The sequence below is a fragment of the Temnothorax americanus genome, unplaced genomic scaffold (assembly GCF_048541705.1).
Source record: "Temnothorax americanus isolate GAGA-0224 unplaced genomic scaffold, ASM4854170v1 Scaffold54, whole genome shotgun sequence".
Lineage (NCBI taxonomy): Eukaryota > Metazoa > Arthropoda > Insecta > Hymenoptera > Formicidae > Temnothorax > Temnothorax americanus.
In genome coordinates, this window is record NW_027509696.1 from 160,442 (window position 1) to 173,866 (window position 13,425).

Consider the following 13,425-nt stretch of genomic DNA (forward strand, 5'->3'; position numbering starts at 1 on the left):
AGATCTTCGTGGTGGCGTAATACAATATTCCAAGAGCTTCCCATCGAAGAACAAGGCCGGCATTGGTGTCGGACGTCTCGACAGAACGCGGCGTTTCGATGACGGCGTTAGATATATATACGACGTGTTTGTATGACCGCTTAGGACGGACGCTACCCTCGTCTATCGACTTCGATCCTGAAGGATATGAATACCTCGAATTGGCAGATATTGTCCGACTCTCCAACCCTTCCAGAACCACTCACCGCCGTGTCTGTCCGCCGACAAGAATGCGAGCGAGAGAGGCCCCGACGTAGATACAAAGGCGGAGAGACAGTGAGAGGGCCAACGACGCCCCCGGATAACTCCGGAATAAGGGATAGAGAGTGGTCTATCGGAGGATGGCACGGACGTCTATTGGGTTAGCGAGCTCTGCGGAGGACGTGACGGAAATGTGACGACGGTCCCGTGTCATCCCCTGCGTGTGAACGTGACGACGTCTTGGCGCAAGAGAGAGACTGCGAAGCGACTCTACCCTTCGTTCTTTGCTATTCAGACCCGCGAATCGTGTTACTTAATTAAACCATTTAGCGGAACGTGACTGGTGCGTCGCGTCCCGTCGACTTAGTAACATTATTGCGAGACGTATTACTAGCTTCCTCGTATCTTACAGATGATGAATAATTTACGTAAAGAGAAAATTGTATCATGTGGACACGGCATACGAATGCGCAATTTTGCCTTTGCTGTCTGCTCACTTTTCAACCATTAACTCCACTTTGATTCACTTCACTGCAATCGTAATAGTTTATGTGTTTCTGTATTTACGCGTCTCTACCTATGTTAGTGAATAAATAAGTTGAGTAATGCTGAATGCTAATAATACTGAACAAATTTGAGAGACTGCTTGTTGAAAGCACCGTTCCAGCTACTTTGTTATTTCATTTTTCTGTTATATAAATACTAGAATATAATGGTAATTTATGACTCAATTATGATGGAGTATAAATGTAAAACATAAGAGTTGCAGTTGTAAATAAATACAATACGAGGGCATTTTAGTTAAAATAAGAGACACTTGATTTATTCACGTTTAATATTCACATACGGCTGTGTAAAACTTTTTATATGTGACGATTTAATTTTTTCTCTTTGTTAGCAAAGTATTAAGAAAGTAAATTTGTTAAATTAGTTTAAGCATTCGTTTAAATATTACAGAAGTTTTCAAATCTACATTTGTCATAAAGTATCTGGACATTTCCATAAGCACTCGAAAAATGTGTCTCTGGTAACAATATGAAAATTTATCGACCATTTAATGTTTGCAGTTTAGCATACTTCTTGTGGTACGGCTCGCTCTACTTCACGGTACTTTGCCGAACTTCTCCGCACAGGATAATCCAGCTGCTTTTCATCCCTGTTTCCACGTCAGGTGAGTATAAATCCTTTATGTTACGCGAGTCGCGACGTAGAATCCTATTACAACGTTTCAAAACTCGCAGCGATTGAGAACGACTGGAAACTTTATACCATTGTCCCTCGTTGAGGAGTAACGTATCGCGTATACGTGAGATCAAAGTGTTGGATGACAATGGAAACAAGACGACTTTATCCTTTGATCTGATTCAGCCCGTATTCACCTCTCGCCCCGGTGCTTTCAGCAGTTGGAAACATTTAAGCTGCTATACTGTTTTGTTTGTTTGCTCTCACACCTGTGCAAAAGAATGTATTCTTAGAGAAAATCGGCCATTTATCCGATTACTTTCACGAAACTGACATAAAATGAAAGAGAATGGACATTGATACGGATATATATGGATGCATCGCCAATTCTGTGATCGTTACTAACATACGAAGGAGAATAGATTACTTTTTTATTATACTCATATAATATTTCTTACATTAATTCTTCGAGAAAGAGAGATCATTTTAAAGAATAAGTAGTATTAAAACATCTAGATAAAGACCTCTATCTTTTATTCATTTCATTCGTTTATACTTGAGTTAAAATGTCTTCTAATGCAACATCCTGAGGTTCAGGAGCGTTAGTTAGTTAGTTGACTGTCAGCCGGAAAAAGATTTTCGATTCGTGCTCGGATTAAACCGGAAGTCTGGTCTGCCCAACTTTTCTACTCCTCCAATTGCCTGTTTGCAACAGATTCGCGCCGCGTCCCGCTGGCCAGATTCGTTCGAGTCCCACCCTCAAAGAGTTTCGAACGCGATGCAACTTTTCGACGCTACTCGAAAAATCTCTCAGTTGATCTTATCGAAGACAGTACTGGCGATACCGCGCGATTCGCAATTTTAATCCACTCGATAACCTCTCGAGACATTTTCTTCTATCGTTTCTAGAATAAGTTTTCTCGGTGGCGCATTATAGGCGTTCGAAGAGAATTCTGAAATTGCGGCGTACGCTCACGAAAAATTTTCTAATATATGATCCGATTTTACGGCTCACTGAACATGTCCAGTAAATCCGATTCCGCTATATCCCGTAGTTCAACGATATCCGCACACACATGACCGCCGTATCTATTACGTCTCGCAAGGAACGGACGTGTCCTGACGTTTCACGTAGATGGAAAATGGAAATGGTCGCGCGATGTGATTCTCTCGACGCGACACCGCAAAACTTCCGTTCATGACGAGACTACGAAACACATTCACCTCGTAGAGCTCTTTTATGGCAAGAGCACCATGGAGACGGAGCGGTCTTTTTCACGCTCGTAAAAAATTATCTTAATTACAGAAGCGCATATTTCAAAGCAGTCATAAACCTAATGCAATTAGTCTCCTTGCTCTACAAAATTAATTAGTTATACCATTACATTTTTATAATAAAAGCTGCGTTTCTGTACGTTTCTTTCACGTGATCGTGTAACCTGACAGTATGATTTTCCTCTTTCCAACACGACTGATGAAGAAACGCTAATTAAATACGCACGGAGAGAATTTTCTCTTAAAATTTACCCTGAAATCGTGGTAGTTGTGGAACATGTACCACCAAGAATTTTATGCGAGCTATTCTGATTAATATCCACCATAATAAAAAATATTTATATCTATTACATTAAAATATAAAATATGTTTGATTAATTTTACTAAAATGTATCTAGGAAATTTCAATAATTTTTCAAAAATTACCAATCTGCTTGGTAATTTTTATCACGTTGTTTGTAAAATGTTTTTTGTATATTTTAAAAATTCCTTGGTTGCCAAGTTGTCCCAAGTTTGAAGTGAATTTAAGGGTAAAATATAATCTGTAATATAAATATAATAATATAAATATCTCTTCATGCGGCATTCTATAGTCGCGCTTTCGTGTCTCACTGACGATACGGAAATAGAGCTGTGAAGAATGAAAATTCTAGTTATTGCTTTAAAAAAGGAAATGTTTTATAATTTTAGCACATTAAGAAATATTGTTTTGTTTCCATCATTGTACCCTACCGTCTCTGTGACATATAAAAACGTATTGGAGTGGTGTTCTTGTCCTCTTGCGAATTACCGCCGTATTTATTCATCTTCCTTCCCCGGTACAATCCCAGTTTTCCACCCTCTTCGCTTTCCCGCGGTCGAGTGAAAGGAAGAAACGAACCGGAGGGAGATATTAGGCGAAATACTTTCAAGCTGTCTTCTAGAAACCGGGCGGGAATATTTTACGAGATGTATAATTTGGCTGGATGTACATACGTCGTTCTGCAGAATTTACGATCGCGCAAGCCTACATCGGACCAGCGTTTCGGTATATAACGCTCCACATCGTTCAAAATTCTATCCTCCCTCCGTGTTATTCCAGTCCCTTGTTCCCCGAAATATCCTCCTCGTCGAACGCGCACATGCGGCGCACGCGGCGGCACGTGTCCTTTGGGTCGACGCTGCAACTTGAGGAGATTTGCCGGCAGAATGTCGTAGGTCGCGCGCGTGGGGTTTCCACTCTAATGCAGTTATATGTTTACGAGGTTCTCCAGAAATACCGGGCGACATATTTGCGATCGCGTGTACCGCTCGGCCGCTCAGGTGGTTACTCGGTTAGACCCTGCGGTGCCGCGGTGCTGCTGGGCGATTAATACGGTAATTTAAGTTTAAGCTTGTTAAGCGGACGACTGGCGCGCGTAACTCTGATGCGCGAGGCGCTAATCGCCGCTAAATAGGCTACGATATAAATCATCCCGCGCTCGTTCGTTATATTAACAAGGGCTTCGCAACGCGCAATTATGACTTCGCTGCAACGCAAGATGCGCCCGTACCGCTTCAATCTTGCTTCGCGCCACGTAAGATTCGCGATTTTACATCGTCGGGCGACATCAACTCCCTTATCCGAACACGCTGTTCAATTTTACGAACGCATATCCAATGTGCTACATCGTGCACCAGGTAATTGACTAAAATCAAGGACCATGTTTTACGACGTGCCGCGCACACTGACACAAATGTTGTATTTATAGTACCGAGAAAATCTTGTGTCTATATTACTCAAAGATTCGATGTTAATGTGCGACAACATCCTTAAACGAATCTTAGGAGAAATTCACTGTCGAGAGTAGTGAAAGAGTGTATTAGAGGTTTCCGCATCAAGCTTGTACATGGTAAATGGAATCGTTAAAGGGACCTTCCGGTTACGACAGACTCGCGTATATACCGTACACGATCTTCGCAGTGATTAATTCCACGTCGGGTCCGCCCCGTCGTGTCTCGGTCTATTGCTGTACCCATGTGCAATGATATTATGGGCGCCATACGCGTGTCATATCCACCGTAGCCTGCGCCAGCTTTGTCGTAAAATATTAACACGCGGTAGGTAGACTTCGTAAGACGATATACGAATTACTACGAGAGCGAGATTTTTCTCAATAAAGATGCTCCCGTTTCATATTGAGTCATGGAATATGACACGCAGTCTACAAGGAGATTAAAGATATAAAACGATTGATGATAAAATTGCATAAAATAGCAATAATCAAATTATTATTTAGGAGTCTCAGCTGTATATTTAATTACGTCGATGATAAAATTCATTGAGTTATAGACGTTATCATAAATACTAATAGTAATACATTTTTATTTTATATTTATTTTACATGATAATATTATGCTTGAAACAATAATTTAAAAATGCAAATATACACATTTGTGCCGTTGTATGTATTACGGATATTTTAGCGTTTCAAATCGAGATTGGCGAATAATTCTTAATCACTATTATGGTAGAGATTGAATTGTGTATCAAATATAAGGTATGTAACGTCGTTATGATAACGACGATGGAACCAGTTCCCCGAGGTTACTGCAAGACCTCATTGTGTTCTTTAAATCGCCGCAAGAGCTCATTGGAATTTATGCAGCATAGTAACTTGAAACTTCTTCTTTACGTTTGTACGTTTGGAATACTCTTGGGAGATTTATAAGTTTATAAAACAGCTTACCTCTTAGGAATATCCCAGAAAATAGAAGGAATACGCTATAAATGGTTAACGTAAGTTTCCTCGTAAAAAGATTGTTCCACTTTCCTCTCCGTTTGATTTCGATATCTCTTTTGTTTCTTACGGTGTCGTAACGCGCGAGTATAAAAAATTTATGTGTATTATAAGCAACATTTACGATAATGCGCGTAAAATAAAACAGAAAATCCTTCGTCCTGTGAATTTGAATTATACACACGCATGCATACACACAGGCTAGTCCTTGATATGTACATCAACGAGACGTTATCCACACATGACGGAGTGCACTTTGAATTTTTATCAATATCTGTGATAGAGAAGCGTTAGAATAATCATGCACAATTCTATTCAATCGCATGTTTTGTACATTGAGAGTAAATTTTTTTTTTCGACACATTTACTTTATTCAAAATATGTGCCATGAATGACAGTAAATTGTCGAAATTCGAAATATTCTTAACAATAGAGGGAAATGTTGCTGTCGATTACGCTTGTTGGATTTTAAAATCGAATAAGAATCATTGGATTCACGCTAAAATTCAGCGAGAGCTAGTCGAACCAAGTTGTCGCGTATTGACGTGATTTTCTCCAAGAAGGATGTTGAAACTCACTTTCATATTTATGAGCTACGTTATGCGGAAATGCAAACGTATGCAGCACCAGTCATTTACGGTGCACTGACAATCATGCACGAGCGATGGAACTTCATGCATGTGATAGCGATAGAGCGTAATATAACGCCTCTCGCTCTCTCGCTTCTATTTCCATCGCTGTATGTATAATAGCATGTCTTTATGACGTAATCCTTTGACCGAGAATATTGTTACGAGAAAATTTGTATCTGCGCTCTCACGGCCATTTTCCTGAAAGTCCTGTTCAATCATCTTTGAAGTATTACTCTCTGTATTTTAATATCGCGTATCTCAATTTGTTCGCATAAAGTATTTTGCTGCATATTGCAAAATAGCGGCCTTTGAAAATACTTTGTAGTGCTTATTATTTTGCTCTGTCTCCATAGATCCTAAAATCTTGTGGATGAATAAAACTGTGATTCTGTCAGATAAAAAGCGTCGGAGTTATATAAAATATAATTCCGATTTTATTGAAGGCTTTAAATCTCGTGTTAACGCGATCGAATAAAATATATAGAAAATATCCCTATCAATCGAGAGTGAAAAATAGTGAAACTCGTGCTCATTGTTTTCCGTCTGGATAATCTATTGAAGCGTTAAGTCTACAGATCAGTTTCCGTGCGGATGTCTCATTGCCGGTTGATTAATTTTTATAATCGGAAGTTTCCGCAGTAAATGGCGCTAAGCTCAAAGCTCTCGCATTTTTCTTTTTTACGTTAGAATCGAAGGAAAGTGGTTTCCCATTCATTAGTTCAAATTGATCCGTGTATTTTGTTAGATAGTTCTATTTTATTCTCACATAGTAAAATCCAATATATTCAAACGACAATAACTGGTTATCGCGGAATTATAATGCTCGTGTAATAGCTGGCGAAAAAGTGCCGGATATATAAAGTTCACGAGCTTCTAAATTATGGGAATATGTAAAACCATTTCTCACATGTTAACCTAAGAGCAAGGCAGATTTACAATTTCGGGCGTATTTTTGTATGCGAATATTCGCGCACCACGCTCGGTTAATACCGCTAGTCAACTACGGACATACGCGCTTCTTTCTCATCGTAAGTACTTTCCCGTAGCAACTTCGTATACTCTTGTTATAATTTATGTCCTATTCAAGCACCTGCGCGCCTTCCCGGAATTCCATCCTCATCCTCTACTATAAACTATCGTGTTGCGAGTTTCCCGTAAAGATTGCACGATGATATACCCGATGCAGATAATTAACATCGTTTACGGAACGTTCAGAAAACTAGGCTGTTAAATAACTACGTAAATAAATGTTCGATAGTCAAACGAATATATGTCCTGCATGGGAAAGAATATCGTTTTCTTTTTTCAAACGAGAAGAAACGAGTAAATTAGTTATATAAACGCATGTTCTTAAGAATAAGATAATTTTTATGTCTTGTAGAATCTATGTATATACTTTAACTCATTTATCAAAAACTTTGTGTCTAACACGATGCGATAATTACGTAACTGTGTAACGAAAACGAACTAAAGAATCACAACGTAGTTATATCCTATCTCTCGCAAGATCAACGAGAATGTACGTGGGCAGAGAACTTTCTGGACAGTGAAAATTCCGGCGTAGAAATAAAACGCCCCTGACAAAGCTACTGCGACGACACCGCTGAGTGCGCGTAATTAGTTATATCCGGAGGGTCTAGGCACTGTTCTCTAACGAATTCCTCGCGGTGGTAAATTTTGTACTTCATGTACGAGAACAAAGCAACAAAGTTGATATCAAACAGCTTTCCCTCTTTCACTTTTACATCAAAGAATTTGTTACCAGTATACCTGTTAATGGGTCATTTCCTCTAACATGTCTTTTCCGCGATGGATTTTATTTTTCATACTTCATACCTTATACAATGCATCCTTTAATGTGCTTCCATTTATGATAGAATTCGTGCTTGGTATGTTAGAAACACAAAAGTTTATAAGCGCATTGTTTTGGAACACAATTCTTTGTTACATGGCCTTTCAACGAGTCATATTTCAACTTTTCTCAGCTCGGGAAATTGTGAGACTAAACGGAAAATACACGTCATCTGCGGCGAATGAAGACAAGAGGAAAAAAACGTATATAATAGAAAAAGAAAATGTCACTATGGGTATCGGCTGCGGAGTATCCAATTAGCCGATGCTCTCGAAAGACGAGTGGATGTTTCGAAACTCGATAATGTCTGTCCGTATCTTGGTTCGCCTCATAGATCGATGGCGAACCATAGAAGCGAGTACAATAATGGTTTCCAAGATAACTTTCGTCCTGTAAATCCTGTTTTATTTTTTATTTTCGATGTAAGATTAAAAAAAAAAAATAAAGTAAAGTCTATAAAGAACAAAATTTAGAGCGTGATAAAAATATTCTTGATAATAAAGGATTCCTGAGGTGTTACTGTTTGTTATGTGCAAGGAAACTACTTGACTTCGCTTCGTCGTCGACAGTTCGGTCCATTCTCTACTCTTCGTCACTGATTGTCTAGTTTTTCCCGAAGTTTCAGCATTTTTATACATAAGAAATGTAGTATATCGTAAAACTGGCAAATCTACCATTATAAATGAAAACGTTTTATCTAAGACTTGAGCGTCTTATTGTTATAGATAAGTTATAGATAAGATCCAATGATGCTAAATCTATTGCTCACGGGTGTGTGTACGAATGTATATCTATCGAGTAAACGTCGAGAACTTTTCATACTCTGGCGAAATTATCTCTCGTTTGATGTCGCTTACATGAACAATCTTGGAAGTATCAACATGATACGTGAGATGTAAGTCATTCATCGTGTAGCTACCTCGACACGCGCCCATCGACGCGCACATTTGTGTGAGTTGCGCAATGACGTTAAATTATCCATTAACCACTTTAGAGGACATTAAGTCAGTACGGCCGCGAAATTTCGTCGCTCCACCGTATACGATGCCTCAGAGGATCCAAGGTGCCTTAAAGATGTAGGGCGCGGTTAACAGCACGCATTTACACCGAGCTCCGAAGCCGCGGAATGTCTCAGGCTAACTGATACTGTATGACATAAATTCCCTATAGCCCCTAAGAGCACTTTGGGTAAGCCGCATCGTTGGTTTTCTTACCCGAACGGTATTTCCATACAGGTTTGAATGTATCGCATCGTTACGTTGTTGTGTATATTTGATTGCGAGACATCAATGATTACAGTGAGACCTTCTGTGACAATTGTATGTACATGTATAATATACATTATACATATAAATATTGCAATAGAAAAATTGTTCTATAATAATGTGTAGTGGGACATTAATGTTGCGTTCTGGATGACGCTCGAATAAATACTTTATTGCTGACAGGGAATAGAATAAATGTATATACATATATATATACAATATATATATATATATATATATATATATATATATATATAATAGCTTAAGGCGCTTAAGGGATTTCTTGTCTGTAGTAATCGTGTATGTGGGACTCTAGAACTGTATTAGCTTTTCCGATCTACCGTTCCGATTTACCCCTGTGTTACCGATACTTCACTTGAGAATGTTACACTGTTAAATTCGTAGTAACAAAGTATAGGTACTCAGTTCGAGTTATTTTTAACCATTCTTATAAATCGCCGCTGCTCCTATTATTAACTAATAAATTTCGACACACATATGGTAATTAAAAATAACAAAGTGTTACTGTTTAACTCAAGTATTGGTTTAAATTTTCTTTAATATTTAATACAAAATGCAACTGCGATTTATACGTTTAATATTATTGTTTCAGAAACTAGTTTATATGCTTAGGTACAACAAGATATAAAGTTATGCAGACCGAGCAGAGATGTATTTGTATTATTTACATATAGAGAGCATTAATCTTAAATATTACAGATAAATGTTATCAAGCATTATTAAATTACTCGCGATAATATTTATGAAAAATCCATCATCCACATTATATAATTATGTTACTTGTTCAGACTTACAATAAAATTAGTCTCGTATAAAATTAATATGTCAATAAGTATCGTGAGATGTTAATGTAAATGTCATAAATTCGAATCGTATATCCATATCACATTAGTTTGTGTTATAATATATATATCCAGAGATCTTTTACAAGTCTGAAATTTAAATGTTTATATGTGCTAATAATTGATAATTAATATATATATATTCGACGAGAAATAAAATCGGTCTATATAACGAATATTTTATAATATCATATAATAATTAACATTGAGATAGAAATTTCTTTATATCAATTCAATATTTACTTATATCACGTTGTAGCGACGATAAAACCTAACTATGTCCCTTACGGCCTATCTTGTTCACAGGGACACTATCAAAACAGACTAGTTCATTGATGAACGCTACTCTTTCTTTCATGAAGCGGGAATATAGAGTTATAAACTTGAAATTCCTGAGAGATCTTGTTTGTATATATCGTTATAACGTGGATACGCAAATGGCTAGATATAACAACGAAACATCACCGGGGATGTCGTTGACAATCCCTCAACGACACATCTGATATACATGGCTATGCGTTGAACCCTGAACGTTTCACCCGAGACCCGAAACCTCCGTACGTCATCATCCATACCGTACGTCTTCCATTCATTACAACGTGCAGTTGGAGAAATATAGATACCAGACCACAGTTGGGGAGAGGCATTCGCGCGACGAGAGGTGGCGTCGGCAGTGGAATAGCTAAATCGCAGTGTGCGGCTTCGTTGTACGCGTTTCCTGGATCCATTCTGACGCGTCCGTACGTATTAGAACTGGATCGTCATCAGTTTCCGTATGTTAGTAACCAAGACTGACGGCGTATCCTACCGCGAGCACGAGGCGATGTGCTTCGCCTTCGATCAATCAACCCTGCCGCTTCCGACTCCACTCGTTCGGGGAGGGATGGAAGTCGAGTAAATTACTGCGAAATGGGTGTAGCTTACGCCTTACCTATTCTGGTTGGGTTCCTGGGCCGGGATTGCATGCCACAAATTATCTGCGTAGAGACCCACCTACTAATTCTCTCACTTTCTGCTGCTATGTCACTGTTTTCTGTCTCCTACTTTTCCTCGGTTTGCTTTCACGCTCGTAACAAATTATTTCCAGAAGTATCAAAGTGCGAAAGAATTCGCGGAATATACAGATACAGGCATACAGACAAAATTGCATTCCTTGACAGAATAAACAATTCTCTCTTATGCACTCTCTCTTTCTTAAAAATATGTATATGTCTTATTACATTAATCTTATATTTTATCTATAATCTTCAAGCTATGTCAAATATATACTTTGTAATAAAATATGAAAAGCTTGGAGTAATTTTGGACAGATATAGGTAAATGAGTGCTTAATGTCCTCAAGTACATTACATAAAGCCGTATTAATGGCTCTAGTCTCGGCCTTCGTCATAAAGTTTGAAACTACTCTACGAGAGTATATCAGAAATAATGTGTGGAAATACGTGGCTAAAGTTTATACACGATTGAGCTTAACTACGGCGAGGAAATTTAGCCTCGCCGGATTGGACTAATTATATTAACGCCTAATAACGTCAGTATGTGTAATACATTTATCAGTTTGGAAAGAAACGCAACTTTGTTACAAAATTAACCGTACAATGAACTAAATGATTCGATAGGTATTACTACGATGTATCATTTATGAGCAATGAAGCATATAACTATTACTATTCTGCAAATAGCATTTCAATCCAATTTCGTGTTACATCAATTCCATCCGATCATAGTCTATTGAGCGTACAGTACATTAGTCGATGAATGTTGCTTTGCCAATACATACGTTATATGAAGTATAATGTATGTACAAAGGATAATCGAGAAATATATGGCCCTTGAGTATATTTAATGAAGCATAATCAAATATCGTGTCGTAATGCGGCAATTAAACAGCGCAACACGTTGAATAAATAATTAACAGAGACAGTGCGATGCAAAGAAAATTTATTTTACGTATAGGAATTCAATAATGGATGTAATTTCTTTTGCACGCCATTCGATCGAATGCTCTTAATTAGCAAGAATCCTTTATATCCGTTTATATCCGAAAACACGACTTTAAACAGTACCGATTTTATCGCTCGTTCGTTAATTATTCTTTTCTTTAGGGTCCGGTGGAGAATTCCGATGCTCTCGTGTACGCTCAATTAAAACAACATGCGCGAGTCGAACTAATACGAGCCATTAACACCGATGGAAGAAAATCCGATTTCCGCGAAGAGCAACGTCTGGACGACATGGCTATAGCACGACGAAAAGTCGGAAGCGAGTGAGTGCATTTAAGCGGAAAACGCGGATCGGGTTAATGGCAATATCTATACATATGCCGTTCCTGGCTTCGATCCATTTCTGTTTTCACCTCCATAACAATTCTTAATTAAAGAAACTGAGAATGCACTCCGTGTTGATGGTTGCGGCCATTGCAGATGACCATTAATTTGATTTGATGGAAATAATAATAGCGCTGATGGCAGTCCGTTGCGCAGTAAAAATAATTATAATAATAGTTTCTGCAGCCCGGTGACGAACCCGATAACGAATAGTGACACAAGCGCGACTTTTTTTTTTGAATTCTATGTCGCGCACGTTTCTATCGGCAGACCGTCGATTGAAAATCAAACCGCAATATCGCAGCTCGCGTATCCGATCGTCGAGGTTAAATTTGATGACGGAATTACTACTATTCACGGAAACGGTGCATTGATGCGTGCTATTGTTCCCTTTGTGACACCATCGGAACAGAATCAAACTATTAAATATTAAAGAAAATCGATACTCTTGCGCAGAGAGAGAGCGAGAGAGAGAGAGAGAGAGAGAGAAAACTAATTTAGGATACCACCCTCCCATCGGATAATTTGACGTGGGCGTGGAATGCACGATAAACTATGATAAACGCGCGCATGAACGTAACGGGCGATCAACTCCACGCTTTGTCAATGTTATATATCGCGATGAAATGGAATGCACTTCAGTTAAGTTTAACACATTAGACAGTACGCGACGCGAACTCGAAAAAGATAACGCCACTTACGTATGTTAGCCCGCTCGATCAGGTTGACGGGCACCTTGCGAGCACCGGAGGTACTCGGGGAACAATACACTTCCGGCGCGGTTGACAAAGACGCACGGCGCGTACACCGGAGGTTCGGCATTGACGGGAGGAAGGACGGAGAGAAGGACGTACGTTTGATTCCGTGTGGGATGGCGCAATACATCTCTCCTCGGTTTACCGGTCGCTCGCTGAGACGGAAGTGTATCGTGCCCGACGAAGCGGGCACATCCGGCTCGCAAGATTAATTGCCAATAAACCTCTATTACAGAGACCTCTTCCCGCACCGTCACTCTTCTCACGATATCGTG

The 13,425-nt window shown here is 38.9% G+C and overlaps 1 protein-coding gene across 2 annotated transcripts in view; it reads left to right on the forward strand.

The window, feature by feature from the left end:
- The window catches only part of LOC143904602 (protein O-mannosyl-transferase TMTC1-like), a 189,247-nt gene that overhangs the window by 140,373 nt on the left and 35,449 nt on the right, over window positions 1-13,425 (forward strand). For both annotated transcript variants that reach the window (XM_077419415.1, XM_077419414.1), the window contains one exon: window positions 1,308-1,411. In XM_077419415.1, the coding sequence (XP_077275541.1) occupies window positions 1,308-1,411 (104 nt within the window). The remainder of the gene's footprint in view (window positions 1-1,307; window positions 1,412-13,425) is intronic.